General features: G+C 61.3%; 2 protein-coding genes across 3 annotated transcripts; one reads left to right on the forward strand and one right to left on the reverse strand.

Moving 5' to 3' along the window:
* Window positions 1–151: 151 nt before the first annotated feature.
* FCSK (fucose kinase) lies at window positions 152–7743 on the reverse strand. Its single transcript, XM_054269616.1, has 23 exons — window positions 7713–7743; window positions 7473–7630; window positions 7325–7375; window positions 7114–7239; window positions 6920–6992; window positions 6531–6628; window positions 6302–6382; window positions 6094–6213; window positions 5773–5914; window positions 5319–5446; window positions 5121–5222; window positions 4504–4674; window positions 4363–4430; window positions 3850–4220; window positions 3406–3616; window positions 3138–3304; window positions 2810–3037; window positions 2532–2675; window positions 2257–2376; window positions 1997–2184; window positions 1704–1803; window positions 963–1186; window positions 152–780 (listed from the first exon to the last, which is right to left on the reverse strand). The coding sequence occupies exons 1-23, from the start codon at window positions 7741–7743 to the stop codon at window positions 664–666; spliced, it is 3219 nt and encodes a 1072-aa protein (XP_054125591.1). The 3' UTR covers window positions 152–663.
* Window positions 7744–8653: 910 nt separating this feature from the next.
* Window positions 8654–19031, forward strand: ST3GAL2 (ST3 beta-galactoside alpha-2,3-sialyltransferase 2). 2 transcript variants are annotated; one of them, XM_054296123.1, is made up of 8 exons: window positions 8654–8732; window positions 16557–16825; window positions 16912–17337; window positions 17452–17645; window positions 17879–18058; window positions 18240–18285; window positions 18443–18562; window positions 18834–19031. In XM_054296123.1, exons 3-8 carry the CDS (start codon window positions 17005–17007, stop codon window positions 19005–19007), a joined length of 1047 nt encoding a protein of 348 aa, XP_054152098.1. In that variant the 5' UTR covers window positions 8654–8732; window positions 16557–16825; window positions 16912–17004; the 3' UTR covers window positions 19008–19031. The 2 variants fall into 2 exon arrangements, with proteins under 2 accessions (XP_054152098.1, XP_054152099.1); XM_054296124.1 differs by lacking the exon at window positions 8654–8732 and having other exon boundaries at window positions 16477–16825.
* Window positions 19032–19478: the final 447 nt, after the last annotated feature.

Below are 19478 nucleotides of genomic sequence, written 5' to 3' on the forward strand. Positions count from 1 at the left end.
CAGCCAGGGCCAGGGAAGGGGAAGACCAGCCCTTGCATGCAGGTTCTGCCATTCCCACCCCTGGAAAAGCTTTTCCCATGCAATGCTGGGCCTTTGCTGTCCTGTGAGGAGACAGCAGCCCTGCTAGGGACAGAGGGGCACAAACACATGCTGAGAACCATCTTTTTTATTCAGACTGTATGGACTAGTAACTTGCTTTCACCAGTCACTATTTCATTGCTGAAACAGTGCCTCAGGACAGGAGAGGGTCTTGATTCCACATCCAGCTGCATCCCTGGTGCAGGAGCATTGCATGCTGAACTGTCAGTTTGGGTCCCTGCTGCTGAAGAGCAGGAAGGTTCCTGCTAGATGCAGCATCACAAATGCTAGCTTGTTCCCTTTGGAGAACTGTAAAAACTGGAGTGAAACACCAAAATCAGGCTGGAGGCCCTAGCAAACTGTCCCTCCAGCAAGGCCACCCAGCAGGGGTAGTTTTGCCTGCCTGCACAACTTGTCACAACTTCTCCAGGCTCTAGCTTCTGGGGCAAGTAGCAGCACAAAAAGGACATATGGAGACCTAAGGCACATGATGGAGCTGGCTGAAGAAGTTTCCCTTAAAAGCAGTGGGAATTTCCCTGCACTTGTTCTGGGTATCTGCCAGGAATGGGCCAGGGCTGAAGGCCTTCACACAGCCCTGTCCCCTCCAGGGTGAGCACTGTCCTTGGTGTCACATCCCACGACCTCCACAGAGAAACCACCCGTGTCCACTTCAATGCTGTGGATGCTGAAGTTGCCCAGTCCCTAGAAAAAGAGAGTCACAGGTTGGGGCAGGAGCCAGCCAAGGACCCCTTCTCACCTGCAAGGTCCCAGGGAGGGCATTGGAACAACGAGCAATCACACCCCATGTGTGGTGGGGAGAGATGCTCCTCATGCTCTGTGGGCATGCTGCGCACTGCCTGCAGCAGTGGGGGCTCACAGCTCACCTCAGTGTTTGCCAGGATCTGCTGCAAAGCCTCTTTCTGCCGGGGGGCTTTGGTTAAGATGTAAAGGAAGCCTCCACCGCCAGCCCCGGCCAAGCACTGCCCGTGGGCGTGGGGCCGGAGCGCGGCCATCATGCGCCCCACGGCCAGCGGCTCGCAGCCCGGGGCCATGCACTTCTTCTGCTGCCAGTAGCACTCCAGGCACCTGCCAAGGAGCATCAGGTCACCTGCAGAGGAGGGAATATTGCAAATTACTTGTCTCTGTTTCTCACCCAAAGGACAGAAACATGCTCAGCCCAAGCTAAATTCTGCCTTCTCTTTTCCAGTTCCTCCCAGCTCTGCTGGCCAAGCAGGCAACCCCAGCTCTGTCACGTTGCTATTTTTAATCCTCCACAGGGGGAGGATTTGCCTGCTTTAATGTTCCTGCTTCCTCTCTGCAGCAGCCAAACAAACCCGCTGCACTGACCAGGCAGGGCCCCCAGCCCTGTCACCAGTGGTGCACTGCTAATCAATCAGATTCAGCATGTCTAACCCCCTCTTCCTCAAAATCTTTGTTCAAGCCTGAATTTTGGGGTATTGCCTGGTGAGGGTGGGCTCGGGGGAGGATTTGAAGCTTCTGCAGCTGCAAGAGCCTGCACCCCCCCAGCCTTCTTCCCCTCTGAAACTGCACAGCCTCTCCCTGGGAAAGTTTGTTTTCTTCAGCTGTTAAAAGGGCCAACGTGGCCTAGGGAAGGGGGCTCACACCTTGCCTCAAGGCCTGGGCACACTCCTCAGCATTGCTCACCAGCGCGTCAGCATTTTGCACGATGGAGGGCAGCCTGGCGTACCAGTTCCTCACCACATCCTGCAAGAGGCCAAATGTCCCTGTCATTGTCCTCCTGGCTCTGGCAGCACCTGGGGAAATAGTGCTGCACCCACGGCCTTTGGGTGCCAGCTCCCTCTGGGGGGCCAAAGCTCTGCACAAGTGAAGGGGATGCCATGAAAGGCTAGGGGGAGCAGAGGCCAGCCTGTGACACCCAGAGGCACCCAGGCATTACCTGGAGCAGGTTGCGGGCCAGGCGAGTCTTCCCCGTGTACACCAGCAGCAGGTGATCGTTCAGAGTCTGGGTAAAACCATCAGGGACTGATATCTGCTCCACTTCCACTCTGAGTGGCAGCTGGGCCTTCGACCTCCCGATTTTGATGCCAGGAATGAGCCCACCAACCTGGTCCTGCCAGCCCCCCCCTGCAGGGCAGAGGGTTGTCAGTCACTGCTGGGACTCCCAGCTTGTGGGTCAGCTGCTCCTCCAGGCCCTACCTGTTGTGAGCCTCTGCTCCAGGTGCAGCACAGCATGGATGAGGGACTCAGTGCTGGCAGCCTTCCCTGCTGCTCGGTACAGTGATGCCATCACTGCTCCTGCCAGGATGCTGCTGGTACCTGCAGGGAGCACAGGTAAGGCCAGGGCACTGAGGCACTGCTGCGTCCCTGGGGGTTGGGGGGTAGCAAGGGGGATGCCCCATCCTGGTGCTAGCAGCAGGAGACACTCCCAGGCACCAGTGAGGGACTACCCAGCCCCTTCCCTGCAAACCTACCAAGGCCAGACCCATGGGGCAGCTTGGACCAGGTGTGCACCTCAAATCCACCCCCAAAATTCTCCATCAGCTGGGCCTGTAAAGGTGTCTGTGAGGGGAACTGCACAATCTGGGTGCAGATAAAGGCAGCTTTGAGCAGGGCTCCTGAAAACAAAAGAGAAGTAAAGCTGATGCTTGCTGTGCTACCTGCTCCCTCATCCCACCGGCCCCAAAAAGGGCCATCCTGGCACCAACAGGACACTGCAGGTACAGAGCCAGGCTGGCAGGTGACCCCTCACCTGGTGCATGTGGCTGGCAGTAATCCTGTAAGTGCTCCAGCTCCTGGCACACCAGGTCTGCCACCACCTTGCCCTGCGGTGTCCCGCTGAGGGTGACCAGGCGCAGCTCCGGCTGGGCAATGCGCCGCACCCGGGCGCCAACGGGCCGGCACCCATCCACCAGCACTGCCACGTCCACCACGGCCCCGCCGTGCTCGTAGGTGATGGGGGGTGTGTCACTCCAGCCACCTGCAACACTCACCATCAGCCTCCTGGGGCACCCTTACTCCTGACCGCCCAGCACCACATGGGTGAGACAAGGATCATCTGACTCAGGGAATGTGCTCACCAGAGAGGTCCAGGCGGGCTGGACACACTGCCTGCACCCAGTGGCCCAAGGGTGGCAGCTCCACCTGTTCCACGGTGATGAACTGGCACGAGGACATCACTGCCTGCCGGACGAGGATCTGCTCGGCCCCCTCGTAGTGCCGAGCTGCTCTTACCAGCAGAGCTGGCCTGGGATAAGAGAGATGCTGAGCCCACTGCCACATCTCCATGACAGTACCAATGCCTGGAATGGGAATGGGGCAGCTGCCTCTTGCCAGCCCCAGCCTCACCGGCTCATCCACTTCTGCCGCTCAGCTGCCAGCTCCTGGACACCCCCAGCGATGTCCCCGCTCTCCAGGCGCCCAAAAGCTGAGGCCCACTCCCTGTTGGCAGCAGGACCACTCCGCAAGCCCCCTTCCCCTTGTGCCATGCAGCCCAGGACCTCAGCAATACAGGCAAGTGCCCGTGCTGCAATACCAGCATCACCGGCTGTGGAGGCGACTAGAAAATAAAATAAAAGGAGGTCGCAAAGCACAGCCAAGCTGCACTGGACCCCAACCAGCTTCTGCCATAAGCTATCCCCAGGTGAGCAGGACTTGAATGGCTTGCACCCACCCAGGCTTGATGGATGCCCTGCAGGTACACCCCTGCAATAGTGGAGGGGACCACTGAAGGCAGTGGGGAGCACTGAACAGTCCTGATAATGAGAGATGCAGCTTATGAGTCCAGCTCACCTTCATCCAGCGTGTCCAGCATGGCCTTGTGGTAGCCCTCATGGACGGCACTGCGCGCAAGCGGCAGGAGACTGCTGTCCTGGCGCCCCAGCAGCACCCGCCGCACCTTGTGCTGGCCCTGCAGGAAGAACAGGGCCTGGCGGGCACCCAGTTCAGCTTCCGTGTCCAGGCAGGGCAGCAGCTCCTGCCAGGACATGCGCCAGGCCGTTCTCCAGCGTGCCAGCTGCTCACTGGGCACCATGGCCAGGCCCAGCAGCCAGAGCACATCCTGCAGCCCCAGCGCCTCGCGGGCGTGCAGCACCGGGAAGAGCCGGGCGCTGAGCAGGCAGCGGCTCCTCCGCGGTGTCTCGGCATCCCAAAGATCCCCTTCCCTGATGGAGGGAGAAACCATCAGCACGGCCCTGGGGCTCGAGGACACCTTACATGGGGGGAGCTGGAATGTGGGATGGGTTGAGGTGGTCATGACACCTCAGGATCTGGGTGTCCTGTCCCACCCTGACACGTGGCACCTACCGCACACCCGTCCGTTGGAAAAACTCCGCCCAGGGCATGTTCAGGTAGGTGGCTTTTTCCACAGGGCTCTGCAGGGACACAGAGGGGCTGGTCACACTTTGGCTTTGCTGGGAGCCTTGTGCCACCTCACTGCCCCCTTACCTGCCAGTCGTCCAGGCGGCCGGTGAGAGTGAACACGCGGCAGGGCAGGTCCCGCAGCCGGACGTGGTGGCCCTGCAGGACAACGTCACGCAGGGGACAGCCCCGCAGGGCTGCTGAGGAGCCCACGTCGAGGCCCGAGAGGAGGCAGCCAGGACCAATCACCAGGGGACCCTGAGGAAGAAGCAACAGTGGCATGGCTGGTCCCAGATCAGAGCCAAATCCTGACCTTGGAATGGGACAACCACCCTGAGAAACAAGTTGGTGCCAGCACAAGCCAGGTGACAGGATGTAATTTTGTCACAAGGCTGCAGAAACACAGACTACAGAAATTCAGGCCAGGCAACAGCCTGCAGGGCTCACAACCGTAACAGAGCCCCCAAAGGAGAGGGTCTGCCCTGGTTCCAGCTCAGGACAGGCCAGAAGTGACAACCTCATCCCCTTGCCTGCAGAGGGTGACAGCCACCAAAGTGCGCAGCACCAGTCAAAACGCAGCCTCAAAGAGGAAGGGCACCCCAAATCTCAGAGCTGTGGTTCCTCCATCCTAAGCACCAATATGTCACCCTGCTGCCCATTCAGTGCACAGGGAGCTGTGCATTACCCCCATCCTAGTCAGGTACCTGGAGGTGACAGTGTTGGATGACACTGCCAGCTGCCAGCTGCACAGCTCCTTCCAGCAGGCAGTTGGTGACCGAAGAGCCATCCTCCAGGAGACAGGGCTGCTGCCAAGGGCACAGAGACACGTGGGACCAGGGCACACAGCCCAGAGCAGCCCCCAAAAAACGCACATGAGCAAGGCTGGGGATGGAAGGACATACATCCACATGGGAATGGGCTGTCTTGCAGAAGTGGAGGTGGCCGGCAGAGCTAGGCAGGTGGGTCAGGCTGCGGATGTGGTCACTAGCAGAGGAGGTCATGTAGTCGTAGGATGCGTTGGGAATGCAGGCTGGGGGGGACAGGAGAGCTTTCAGCACACTGACAAAAAAGTGGGTGTGTCAGGATTCATGTGAGCCAGGCTGAACATCCCCAGCTAAAGGGGCAGGAGTGGAGACCTGGGGACCCGCAGCTGTGGGGTGACACAGATGACCATCAGACCCTGACCACCCCATCTCCACCCATGCAGGGAAGAGGGCCCAGGAATGGGTCACATCACATGCACTCGCTGCAGCACAAAATCATAGAATGGTCGAGATTGGAAGGGATCTTAAAGATCACCCAGTTGCAACTGCCTGGGCAGGGACACTCCACTAGAAGTGGGAAGGAAGCACTCACCCACACTAAGAGGGAAGCCACGGAGAGCTGTCCACAGCACGGAGCGGGCGCTCCTCACACTGGCATCACCACCACTCTTCACAAAACCTTCCTCTGTCATCCCCCCTGCCATGCACAGCACAATGTCGAAGAACAGGGAGAGCTGGGGAGAGAAGGGACTTGTTGGGTCCAGCCATCCTGAACCCCACCCTGCGACTGGGTGCTCCCTCCCACTACCTCTCCCACCCTAATCTGGCAGTGTGAGGGCAAACAGACCCTACAGGGGTGCCCAGCAGTGATACCTGTGTGGCAAAGGTCCCATCCCCCACAGAGAGCTGTCACCTGGATGGGTGGTGCCCCCGAGTCCAGCCCCATGTAGGTGCAGGCGTCCAGAGGAGGGATGACGTGGGTGGCCAGGAGCTGCTCAGCAGCATCCGAGGAGAAGAAAACAATCCCACACACCTGCCAGGCACATCAGGGCTGAGGCTGCAGCTGTGGTGACACGAGGCATGGGGCTGGCAGGGTCACCAACACCTGAGTCATGCCATACCAGTGGGACAGTGCCATCTGGCCCTGCACACTGCTGGATCTGGGCCTCTGTGCCTTTGTAGATGATGTCACGCACCAGCCCCTAGGAGCAAAACCACCCCAGTGAGCTCTTCAGGGAACCCCAAGCCAAGCAGCCACAGCAGTGCTGTGACCTCAGCATCCAAGGGATCCAAGGATTGGGGATCCCTGCACCTCCAAGGGATGCCTCTTGAAGGGTGAGCTGCCCCAACCTGCTCATTGGTGAGGTAGACCCCATGGTTCCTGGCATATGCTGGGCTCCCGGGCACTTCGATCACTCGGACACCCTGGAAGCCATCCCAGTTGATCCCTGAGGGGAGGGACAGAGACCAGGGCTCACTGGGCCAGTGTATGTACTCACACTGAGCACAACTGACTGAAAACCTGGACCACAGCAGTGGAAGTGACAGCAGCATCCAGCCTTGGCCACCTCACTGCAGGCACAATGGATGCTCCCAACCGCGCCCAGGACAGCAACAGCTGAACGTCCACACCCTCATGGGAGCACAGCACAGGCTGAACCAGCTATGCTGCTGCTTCACAGAACCCCATCCCACGCCAAAGCAGGTGCTGGAAGCAAGGCCAGTGTCCAGCCACTCACCTGGTGTTGAGGGCACGGTGAGGAGCATGTCGGTGCTGCAGACCCAGACGCCAGGCGGGGAGCCCACACAGAGCTGCCAAGAGAAGGACCACGTGCCCAGGGACGGCAGGGAAGGAGCCCAGGAACCCAACACCGCTTCCATCTTGCTGGGAGCCAAACCCAGCCCCAGGGCCCCGTCCCCAGGCTGCACAGACCCGGTGTGTCATGGTCCCCAGCAGGCTGTCCAGGTTGCAGACCAGCGCTTCGGCAGCGGCGCCGGGCTCCTCAGCGGGCAGGCAGGTGAAGGCACGGCCACAGTCGTCGAAGGAGAAATCGCGGCCCTGGTGGGACGGAGAATATGGGGAGTCACCGGGAGGGAGCGGGTGCAATGAGAGGTCCCGTGCTGGGCTGCAGGTCGGCTCTCACCATGTGCAAGATGAGGATGCGGGCGTCCCTCAGGACATCAGCGGTCACCACCTGGGAGAGGACAGCCGGGGACAGTCAGTGGAGACAGGACAGGCACGCCCCCGCACCTCCAGCCTCCCCGGACCCACCAGCAGCTGTCACGTCTCACCGTGCAGCCGGCCCGGGCGCTGAGGTGCTCGGCCGCCACCAGCAAAGCGTTCAGGGTGGCACCGCCGCTGCCCAGGCGAGCCCAGGGGTCCTCCACGGCCAGGAGCAGCGCGGGGGGGCGCGGGCCCAGCCCGCCCCGCAGCCGCCGCACCTCCAGCTCTGCCAAACAAGAGGCGGGCGGCGTCAAGAGCCGGTCCCGCCGCCGCGCACAGGGAGGGAGAAGGGGCGCCCGCCCCGCCACTTGCCTCGCTGTAGGGCGGACACGCCGCCATGGCCCTGCCGGCAGGTGAGGAGAACAGCGCTCCACTCCGCCGCCATAAATACCGCCCCTGCCCAGCCTGGCCCCGCGGGGCCTGCTGGGATGTTTAGTTCAATCCCCTCAGTCCCACCGGGGCGCTCTGCGCTGAAGGACTACAGTTCCCAACGTGCACTGCACGGACCCCTTAAAGGCACAGCCACCCCTGTGCAGCTCCCCCTTTCCCCCATCTCGGGGGGTCTGCCAAGGGGGAATGGTGGTTTGGCGTTTTCTGCCCTAAAATGGGCTTCGGCGGCAGTGTGTACCCCTAAGTGCCCTGCGTCACCCTTGTCACGAGTCCTGCTCCTCGCAGGGTTCTCTGCAGGATGAAGGGATGCCCGGGCGGGGGGCGCGGGTGTCGGTTCCCGGTGGGTGCCAGTGGGTGCTGGGGTGCGATCGGTACGCGGTGGGTACCGGGGTGTGTCGATGCACTGGGTGCGTCCCGGGGTGGGTAGCGGCAGATGCCGGCGCGCCGGGTGGATACCGGGATGGATAACGGGGATGGGTACCGGGGTGCCGATGTCCGGAGGTGCCGGTGCCCCGGGTGGGTTCTGGGATGGGTACCGAGCTGGGTATCGCATTGGGTACCGGGGGTGTTCAGGGGACTGCCGATGCGCCGGGTGGGTACCAGGGTGAATCCCGGTGCCTGAGTACCGGGGGTTCCCATGCTGGGCACCGGGCTGGGGGGTGCCGATGTGCCGGGGTGAGTCCCGGGCTGGGCACCGGGGTGGATCCCTGAGATGCCGGTGGGAGAGGGGGCGCAGGCGGCCCCGCTCGCCTCCTACAAGTCCCACAAGCCCCGCCGGGCGGCCCAGGACTACATCTCCCAGCCTGCCGGGCCCGTCCGTCCCCCCCTTCCCCCCCGCCCCGCGCGGCGCGGCGCGGCACGGCTCCGCACGGCGCGGAGGGCGGTGGCGGCGGGGCCCGGGTGAGCCCGGCGGCGGGGCCATGCCGGAGCTGAGCCAGGTACGGCGGCGGAGAGCGGGCCCCGGGCGGGGGATGTGGGCACGGCCCGGCTCGGCTCGGGATGCCGGTCCCGAGGAGGCGGCGGGGAGCCCGCCCGGGAGCTGCCCCGCTGCTGCGGGCTGGTCCCGGGGCTGGGAGCTGGCCTCGGGCAGCCCCCACACGGGGTGCGTCGGGTTCATGCCCGCTGTGGTGGTCACTGTTGCTGGTCCCGGGGCTGGGTGCAGGTCTCGGGGCTGGGAGTATCCCCCAGGGAGCAGTGGGTGCTGCGCAGCCCTGGCAGGATGTGCTGTCCCCTATCCGGGGTGCAGGATCTGGGTGCTGCTCCCGGCACTGGGTGCTGGATGCCGGGAGCATCCAGCAATCCGGGGTGCATTGGGTTCGGACCCGGGAGGTTCCGCCGGTCCGGAGTGCTGGCCCGGGCCCTGCGGTGCGGTGCCGGGGAGGTGTGCTGGCCCCGGCCGCGGTGTGCAGCTCGGGGAGCAGCCCCAGGGCGCTGCCCGGGCAGGATGTGCTCGCCCCGGGCAGGATGCTGGCCCTAGCAGGGCTCTCGGGGCTGGTGGAGCTGCTCCCCTCCAGCCGTGTGCCCTGGGATCTTGGGGACAGAGCCGGGGGATCGGGGTGGGAGGGCGGGCTGCGAGTGGCCCCAGTCCCCAGCAGTGCCGGTGTGCACGGTCCTTCGGCAGCGGTGTGACACATGGCTGCGTGACACACGGCATCCATTGCCTGGGTAGTGGCAGCCAGGATTTCGCAAACAGCCTGAGCGTCCCTGGGGACAGGGTAGAAAACTGTGTCACCGAGCAGGGGATGTCCTTTGCCTGCTTCTTTGTGTGTGTGGGGCCGCTGAGGCGGGCACTGCTGTGAGATCTCATCGGTGTGCCTGTCCCATTGTTTCAGGGTGTTTCCCTGGCTGAAGCACGGCTGCCAGAGGGGGATCGACACCGCAGCCCGTATTTCAGGGCCTGGCGATTCAAGGGGTCCCCACATATTCCGGGGGCTTCAGCGCTGCTGGCGCAGGCGGAAGGCAAGGCTTGCTCAGGCTCCAGCTGCAGAGTCAGAGCACTTATTCCAAAGCTCCCAAATATTTCCTTAGAGTGAGGGCTTCCCATGACAGCAGGAAATTATTGGGGGGAGGATGGCACTTGGACAGCGTGCAGGCTCAGGCTGGAGGAAGGGCCACGTCCCCGCCTGCTGCCAACAATCACAAAACGTGGCTGGGGGAAACCAAATCACAGCAAACCCCAAAAACTTGCTGAGCCTCCCTCCAGGAAGACGCGTGGGCTCTGAGCTGGTGAAGGCAGTTTTGCCTAGGAAAAGCCCCTCCTTTTTGCCAGGAAAGGCTCTCCCTGAGCAGCCGCACCGTGGCCAAGGCGGTGAGCGCCAACGGGAAGTTCCTCAGCGCTTTGGGTTTGCTTTTCCCTTTCTTCCCTTTTCTTCCCCTTCTGTCAGAAGCAGAAGTCGCGGCCTCGGCGGGGAGGGGAGGGTTGGGCTGGGGGGCGCCTTGCCCGCCGCCATCCCCCCCGGGCGCGCGTGCCCGTCTGTCTGCCCGTCCGTCTGTCCGTCCGTCTGTCCCCATCTGGCAGCCACAGCGGCCCCGCTGCCGGCTGGCTGTGTGCGGCATCTGCCTGTCCAAAGCGCTTCGCTCTCCAGCGCGGAGCTCATGGCGGTCCTTGGGAACGGCGGGGCGCGCTCCGCTCGCCGCCCACGCCTCGCCGGCGCCGGAGGCAGGCGGGGAGAGCGGGCACGGAGAGCCCCGGCTGCCGCAGGCTGCGGGAGCGCTCGGCTTTGCGTGCCCAGACAAGCCCCGAACTGCCGCTTTTTGGGGAAAGGCTCCCATGGCACCGAGGGCTCGGTGGTTTTGCTGCGGGCTCTCGGCGCGCCGGATGCCGCCCGCTTTGGCACGCCGAGGTCCCGGCAGCTCGATGGCTTTAATCTCTTCCCGTTGCATTTCATTTTTGCACGATTGCAAGCTGCTAATTGCCCTCCAGTGGCTTGGCCGGCTTCAGTGCTTCTTCATGAGCCAGGATTTATCAGAGCCCGCCTGACCCCGCGGGGTTGGGACGCGATGGGAGAGGCTGGAACCTCCTCCCCCTGCCCTGCTGGGCTCTGCCCTGGGCTCCGGGCTATCTCTTGGCTTCGTGTCGCTCTTTGCCACTGGCATCTTCCAAAACCTTTTTTTGGAAAGTGCAGGTGATTTGGGTACCAGCTCCAAGGCAAAGTTCCCAAAGATACCCCCAGAACTGTACATGGATGAGTGGTGAATGTGTATAAAAATTTATATATATATATGTGTGTGTGTGTGTATGTGTGTGTGTGTGTGTGATGTATAGAGTTTTTTTTCCTTACGGGATGGATCATTCAGTGTTTGAGCTCTACAATAACACCCTCAACAGTTGCTCTTGGGAAACCAGAACAAGCTGCAGTCACTTTGCTCCGGGTGCAACCGTGTCCCCAGCAAAGGACTTTTGATCTGCAGCAGTAACTGGGCTAATTAGGAAGCTGCAAATGCTCCCCCTTCTCCCCAGGTGTCTGAGCAGAGCCCCAGCTTGTGGAGAGAAGTCAGGGGCTCTCGCCAGTGGAACTGCTCTAATTTTACATTTAATGGGAGTTCTTGGCTGTAACTGGGCTGTGCTGGGATTGATGCCCTCTGGCCTGGGGAGCCTTTCGTAACTTCCTTGAGATGAAATCTCATAGGTGCAATTTCCCTAACGAGTTCAATGTCCTCTCCGTGCTGCCTGCAGGCAGAGCAAATGAGGGTGGTTTTATGGGCCACCCGCAGCGTGTGCCGAGGTTGCAGCTCTCAGCCCGGGTCGTTCCCCAGGGGAGAGAGGGCGGCTGTGGGTACAGCACCCATCAACCAGCCCTCAAAAGCCAAAGGAGAACCTTTGGTTTTCCACCACCTCCGATCCTCGGCGCCAGTGAGACCCAGGGAGGAAGGCGGGGAGGTGCAGGGCCCCGTGTCCCAGCTCGCCTTGCCCGGGCACAGGGCCACAGCCTCCTGCTGCAGCATCCGCCTGTCCTGCACTCCTGCACATACTTTCCTGGTGAGGCATCAGGCATGAACCTAATGGGTCCAGGCTGGTAAAAGCAGCGGCAGTGAGGAGGGGAAGTGGTTCCTTCCCAGCGGGGGGAGGCTCAGGGTGCTCTGGCAGCTCCGGATGCTGGTGGTGACAGGAGAGCAGGGCCTGCCCCTCCTGGGGGTGTGGTGGCTGCCTGCGGTGCGGTCTCATCCTCACAGGCAGCTGAGGCTGCAGAGAGGCTGCTCAGGGGTGTCTGTGGGGTGCAGCCCTGCTGTGGCAGGCAGGAAGGGGGACAGGCAGACCCTGCTGACCCCAGGCTGCAGCTGTGGGAGGGTGAGGGGGAATGTGCCAGCAGTGGGGAGCTGGCTCCCCATGGGAGCAGATGGCTTTGCACAGGGAGCTGGGGCAAAGATGGGGGAGAGGAGCAGGCAGTGGTGGGTGGCAAGCCCCAGGCTCTGCCTCCTCTGTTCTGGGCTGGTTGGCCAAACCTGGCTGCTCAGTGGGACTCAGCTTGGTGGCACCTGGTGTGGTGGTGCTTGACCTGGGGTTCAGTGGTACCCAGCTGTGTGGTACTGAGCTGCTGGTTCTTGAGTTGGTGCAAACTGCGGGTTCTGGGGTGGGTGCTTGAGGTGCAGAGCAGCTGGGCTGTCTCTGCCTCTCAGTTCCACAGGCATTCAGGATCAGGGGGGAGATTTCCACTCCCTTCCCTGCCTGTCCTGCCTCAAGGAGGGAGCTGCTGCTCCTGGCACAGGGAGCTGAACGTGACAAGGCCGTGCTGTGAGCGTGGCCTTGGGCTTATCAACATGCCTGGAGTGCAGGGTCCCTTGTTTCCCCTGGGGAGACCCAGAATGGCTGGCAGAGGGTCAGGGAAATAGCACTGGGGAATACTCAGGGATATCAGCCACACAGCTGGGTAGTCCCAATGGGAGTGTGAGGTGCAGGGATGGGCATCTGCCTTGGCTGCTTTTGGCAGTGTGAGTTTTGGGGGCAGAGTGCCCACCCAGCATTGCCCCACTGAGCAGCACAGGGTGCTCAGGCTGCTGCAGTTCCCTGAGGGTCACACTGTGGTTCAGCCAAGGGGTCTGAGATGCTGCTGGACCAGTCCCTGCAGGCCCATCTACCGGCAAGGGTGGGAGCATTCAATTCTCTTTTTCCACTTCTGGCGCTCCCCTGTGTCCCTAAATCCCATAGGAAATGGCCTCAGAATGGCTGGCTCCCTCCCAGCTCTGTGCTGGAGATTTGGCCTCCACACTTTTTCCTGGCCCTATCCCAGAGCTAAGGGATGAGCCTGAAATAACCCCTCTGGAGGCCAGACACAAGGAGAGGCTGGGATTGCTGCCCCTGGCATCCAGGGGTGCGAGTTGGGTTTAAAACACGGGAAACCCAATTAACTTGGCTCCATTAGCTGATTGAGCTGGCTGATAGGAGTATGGTTAATTAAAAGGATGAAGAATTATTTACCAGGTCCTCCTTGCTGTTGGGATGGGGTGATGGCCTAATGCATGAAATTGGCTTCTTCCCTTAATACCTGGTGCTTGTCTGGTGCCAGCCATCAGTTCTTCATGGCATCACCCCATGGCAGGGAGAAACGTCCTCGTGCCAGCCCCGGGTCTGCTCCCTGCTCCCTCTCCCCTCCAGCTTCCAGGGAGGAAAAAAAATTCAAGAGAAAAATATAATCCCTCTAGATGGGTGAAGCAGGAAAGGACCTCCTTAATTAACTGCACTTTCCTTGCCAAGCCTTGCTGTGGCTGTGGAAGCCCAGTGATGCAGAGGGACAGGCTGTGGTCGCTTCCCGCGCCGCCCCCGGCGCTTCCCGCGCTGTTCCCGGCTAACAGGAGCTGACGGCCCCACGGGGGAAAACAGCTCCTCACACTCTGCCCGGGGGCTGCAACCTCTGGCACTGCCTGGGCCATGGGCAGAAAGAAACTGGAATGGTTTCATGACTTTTTATAGTAATCCTGCTCACTGAAGCCGTGCCTGAAACAAGGACAGGTCACTGCTCGCTGTTTCTGTCTGGCATTGAAGGAGGTGGAAAAGACTCGACTCAGATCTGCTCCTTCCCTGCCAAAAAACCCCAACCCTAATTCTCAGGTTTTCCATCCATGGCAGAGATGCCAGTCCAGTCCAAAGGGCCCTGTGTGCTTCCCCCTCCTCCACTTGCAAGAGCCATGCACTGCTCTAGCACACAGTCAGTGGTTTGGTGGTGGCAGAAGTGATGTCTCTGCACAGGGACCATGGGATGAGTAGCCCCTGGTCACACAGGATGGCATTTCCCAAAGACTCCTGGGAGAATTTTCAGACCATTCATGCCTGGGAAGAGCAGCAGCCAGTGCAGACAGTGCTGCCACTTCTCCTCCACTCCCCTTCTCTCCCTGCCCCAAACACTGTGACATCCCATCTCCCAGTGATGGCTCCCTCCTTTGCCCACCCTGCCATTTACTGGCCTGGAAATTCGTGCCAACAGCCCTAGGATATCTTAGACATGATCAAACAAAGCCAACAAGACCTGAAGATCCTGAGTGGGGGTGTATCAATGGTGATTACTCTGACAGGGAAGGGGCAGGCATCCCCCAGGCCCTGGGGCTGTCGGTCACATCGCTCCAGCGTTCATCCTGAAATGAAAGATTATATGATTGGAAAAAGCCATCCACCTGTAAAAGCAGCAGAGCAATTTGCCAGGACCTTTTAATAGCCTCGCTTCATTATCTCCTGCAATCAAAAAGAAACTTGTGTTTGATGAGTACATGGTCCTCAGGAGGCAATTTAGGATCCTGGGGATGAAATTGGGAATGGAAGGGTATTTAGTGGCATTGATGAGTTGCCAAGCTTGCTCACCACAGAAGAAATCCTGAAATCCCTTATTAGTTTGAGAAGCAAACATTCAAATCTGGTGCAAAAAGCTCCTGCAGGTGGGGTTTTGTTTGTGGAGGCAGCTTGGATAGGATTGGGCGGGGAGGGCATGGATATTGCTGGGGTGTGTTTGTGTGTGGGTGCCCTGTCCCTGCTGGGGGCTGCGAGGACCAGTGCAGATGGAAATAGCTGCCAGCTCCTGCTAGGAAAATGATGACTCAAACCAGCCGCTGGGATTTCAGGCTTCTTTTACCGCACATGAGCCGGGCTGGAGGGGGTTTCCCTCCCCCTCTGCGGTCGGGGGCAGCTCCAGGAGGCCCCAGGATGGGGGCCGCACAAACTGCGCTCCAGATGGTGTCAGGGCTGGGATGCATCAGGCAGGACCCGGCTGGGCTGGGGAGCCGGAAAGGGATTTTCCCCCTTTCACCGGGAACAAAAATAATACAAGCACGTGATAGCTCATTTCCTTTAGCCTTTAAAAAGCCCCGTGGGATGGTAAGCAGCGGGAGCAGGGGAGGGGGACCAGCCCATCCTGCTTGGTGGCCCTGCCATATTAGAGCTGAAGAAAGCCCCAAAATTGCCTTTTACCTATGAATCTTTCCAGCGTTTTGCATCTGGGGGGGCGGGGGGTGTTATAGCTTTTTACTGGCTTTATTCCAAACTCCCTAAATGTAAAACCCCTCTGTTTAACAACCTTCCTGCTTTCTCCGCTGGCAGCAGCCCAAGGAAGTGATTGCAGTCACTGCTGGCCATGCGTGTGCCGTGTTGGCGTGTTAAAATTCCCTGCCAGAGCCCAGGAAAGCACCTGAACCGGGATGCGCTTTCTGTTTTTGGCTCTTTCCTTTAAAGTTGTCCCCACTTGAATAAATATTTGACAGGGGGTTGTTGGTTTGGGCAGGAGGTGTCCGTGCCTGGCAGTGCAATGGGCTGGGGGAGCCTTTGGGGTCCATGTTCTCCTCCCATCCCAACAAGGAGGTTTTTGGGGGCTTAGCAGTCTATTCCTGGAAAGCAAGCCAGCGTTTTCCAGGAGATGCTTTTTCCTAGGGAAGAAGCATCGTGGTGCCTGCCAGCTCCTAATTACTGCTGCCGGCCCCGGCACTGGCTTAATTGGGGCCAGGGCTGAGCCGTGCAGGTGATGCCTCTGCGGGGTTTCGCCTCGGGGCGGGGTCACCCCCTCCCAAAAAGGCCTGGAGGGGAGGTCATGTCTCCAAACCCTTGGGATTCTGGACTCTTCTCCAGCTCAGTGACTCGGTTAAAAGGGGATTTTCAGCCTTTTTTTTTTTTGACTTGGCCAAGGAGCGCTGTCTGGCTTTGCCCACCCCCTGCTCGGGGGGCTTGACCGCTCCTCCCGCCCTCCCCGGGCGCAGGCGCCACCACCTCTGCCCCGGCTATTTTTACCCGCCAGGATCACGAGCGAGCGAGCGAGCGAGCGAGTGACCTTCCCCAAGGGACGCTGCCACCCGTGGGGGGACAGGGACAGTGCCGGCGTCCGTGCCCGGGGTGCCCGTCAGGCTGCGGAGCGGCCGCTCCCCGGTTCTTTCCCGGCTGCTCCCCGGCTGTCTCGGCGGCGGCGGCAGCCGGCGAGGAGGGTTTTGGAGGGGCTGCTTATGGCGTGATAGAGAAGGAGAATTTAGCCTACAGAAAGGAGCCGTTTGTTCGGCTCCGGAGGCGAGTTCATGGCTGAGCCTTTGTCTGGCAGGGACAGGGAGGGCACAGTCCGGGAGCTGCTGCGAGTTCCCCAGGCGCGGATAGCGATGCCGGCATCTCAGCTCCCTGCGCCGGCTTGTCCCCTTCGGGTATGGCTCGTAGCCTGCAGCCCCGTGCCTGGGACGCATTTTGGGGCGTTCGGTGGGGAATAAAGTCCTCAGCCCCAGCACCCTCCGCCTGCTCGGCGCAGCCCCTCTCTGCTGTCTGTGTCGCCACCCCTTGACGCGCCGTCCCCTTCTCCCCGCTCCAGGCCGGTGTGGTGGTGGCCGCGTTCCCGAGCCAGCGGCTGAGGGCAGCGTGCCAGCGGATCAGCTAAACCCGGGCATGATGAGCACCGTGGCGGCCGAGCGCCAGCCGGGGCCGGGACCTGGAGGAGCCGCCGGGGCGCGGTGCCGCGGCTGAGGCCGGCGCGCCGAGCTGTGCCGGAGCCCGCAGCAGATGCTCCGTGCCCGGCCCGCGGAGCCACCGGGGGCCCTCGCCGCGGCCGGACGAGGCGGATGGAAAGCTGCAGCCCAGCAGGTAGGAGCCCGGTGCGGTGGGTGCTGGGAGGCTCTGCACCCCCTCCCCGCACCGCCGCCCAGGAGTTACAGCGCTCGTTCCTGCAGGGAGCCCCGCTGGCCGGCTGACGCCCTCCCGCGCCCTATGCCCGCGCCCTGTGCCGGAGCGGGCGCCGTCCCCGGCTCAGCCACCCGACGACCATGAAGTGCTCGTTGCGCTTCTGCTTCCTCTCGACCGCCTTCCTGCTCGTCTTCGTCATGTCCCTCCTCTTCACCTACTCCCACCACAGCATCGCCTACCTGGACCCCGGCGGGCTGGGCGGCATCCACCGGGTGAAGCTGGTGCCCGGCTACGCCGGGATGCAGCGGCTCAGCAAAGGGGGGCCGTACCCCCGGAGCTGCTCCTGCCGCCGCTGCCCGGCCGAGGAGCCTGGAGCCACCGACTGGTTTGATGGGCGCTATGACGGCACCGTGTCCCCAGTGTGGACCAAGGAGAACATGGACCTACCGCCCGACGTCCAGAGGTGGTGGATGGTGAGCGCAGGGACGGGAGTGCCACGGCGTGCTCTCGCACGGGGGCACAGATTTCTCCTCTACCCAGAAGGGAGCGCTGGCTGATTGCCCCCTGCCCTGCTTCCCTCCTCGCAGATGCTGCAGCCCCAGTTCAAGTCCCACAACACCCACGAGGTCCTGAGCAAGCTCTTCCAGATCGTGCCGGGCGAGGATCCGTACCGCTCCCGTGACCCGCGCCGCTGCCGCCGCTGCGCCGTGGTCGGCAACTCCGGCAACCTGCGCGGCTCCGGCTACGGCCCCGAAATCGACGGGCACGACTTCGTGATGCGGTGAGGGGGGCCAGGGAGCGCTGCCAGGGCCCTGCCCACCCGGGGAGCACAGGGACATGGGGTGATGCTGGCACTGGGTGCTGGGAGGAGTGGGAGTGAGTCCAGCCTTGCCCTCTCCCCTGGGTGGGAAGCTGCTGCTTGGCAGCATTCAACAGCTCGTGGGGATCACCCATGTCATCTGCAAGGCAGGGGGCATTGGGACAGTGGTGTCATCCTCCCTGCTCTCTCCCCAGGATGAACCAGGCCCCCACGGTGGGCTTTGAGGGTGATGTGGGTGGTCGGACCACACACCACTTCATGTATCCCGAGAGTGCCAAGAACCTGCCCGCCAATGTCAGCTTTGTGCTCGTGCCCTTCAAAACCCTGGACCTGCTCTGGATCGCCAGTGCCCTCTCCACTGGCCAGATCAGGTTGTAAGTACCCAGTGGGCACTGGCAGCCCCAGGCTGGTGGCTCACCTACCTCAAGGACAGCTCCCCTGGGAGTAATGGGGATTCATTTGTTCCTCCCTCCAAGAGCCCCCCTTGGCAACTCAGGCTGGAGTTGGGGGCATGGGACCCCCAAGAGCTCACCTGCCTCTCTGCTCTTTTCCCAGCACATACGCACCTGTGAAGCCTTTTCTGCGTGTGGACAAAGAAAAGGTACGTGGGGCTCATCCCTGTCACTGCCAGGAGCACCTGTATGGCCATGGCCCCTGTCACCTCATCATTCCCGAGTTCTCAGTGCTCCTTCACGGGGTCCTGGTGCCAAAGGGAGCACGGCTGGGGCTGCTGTGCTCACCCTGGCCTATCCTCCCAGGTGCAGATCTACAATCCTGCCTTCTTCAAGTACATCCACGACCGCTGGACGGAACACCACGGGCGCTACCCCTCCACTGGCATGCTGGTGCTCTTCTTTGCCCTCCATGTCTGCGATGAGGTGGGCGATGGCTCCTTCAGCTCCTGGCTGGCAGGGAGGGAGTTTGCTGAGGTCCTGAACCTTGCAGGGTTAAGGAAGGAGGTGAATTCTTTGGGTCAAATTGCAGCAGTCACTATGGTTGCCTGACACCACGGTAATGGGCACCCTCGAGAGGTGGGAAGGCTGTGCAGGAGGATGGGCACCTTTGAAAATCACCCCGGCAGTGCAGGGGTTGCTGAGACACCCCAGCCTGGTGGGGGGTTCTGTCTCACTCCCTCCTTTGTTATGGCAGGTGAACGTCTTTGGGTTCGGTGCTGACAGCCGGGGGAACTGGCACCACTACTGGGAGAACAACCGCTACGCCGGGGAGTTCCGGAAGACCGGGGTGCACGACGCTGACTTCGAGGCACACATCATCGACATGCTGGCCAAAACCAGCAAGATCGAGGTTTACCGGGGAAACTGAGGGCTGAGTCTCTGGCTTGCTGCTCCAGCATCCCCCTGCAGGGGCAGAGGGTGAGGGACTCCCTGGTGGCCTCAGGCAAGGAGCACGGATGGGCAGCGCAGTTCCGCATTGCTGACAGAGCCACCGTGGTGGCATTTGGTGCCTCCAGCAGCCAATCAGGTTCAGAGCTAAAGGAGACTTTTTGCTTTTTTTTAATTATTATTATTATTATTAAGAAACCCAGCTGAGAAAGGATTTATAAACACAATCAGCGACTGACCAGGCGGCAGGGGTGGCTGCCTTGCATCTCTCTACAGTCAAACCAAATGCTGCTCTTTTTAAACGAAGACAACGCCCCCACCCCGGAGCCGCATGACTTTGGGGAGCCCCTCGAGCGTCGCGTCCAGGCCCAGGGGGCCGAGGGGGCCGTGGCGGCTGCGCAGCCTCACCAGTGGAACCAGCTGCTTCTTTTTTCCTTTATTTTGGTGTTTT

This window comes from Melozone crissalis, unplaced genomic scaffold (assembly GCF_028551555.1).
Source record: "Melozone crissalis strain CALT ecotype California unplaced genomic scaffold, PUWL_Pcris_2 ptg000007l_1, whole genome shotgun sequence".
NCBI classification, from domain to species: Eukaryota; Metazoa; Chordata; class Aves; order Passeriformes; family Passerellidae; genus Melozone; species Melozone crissalis.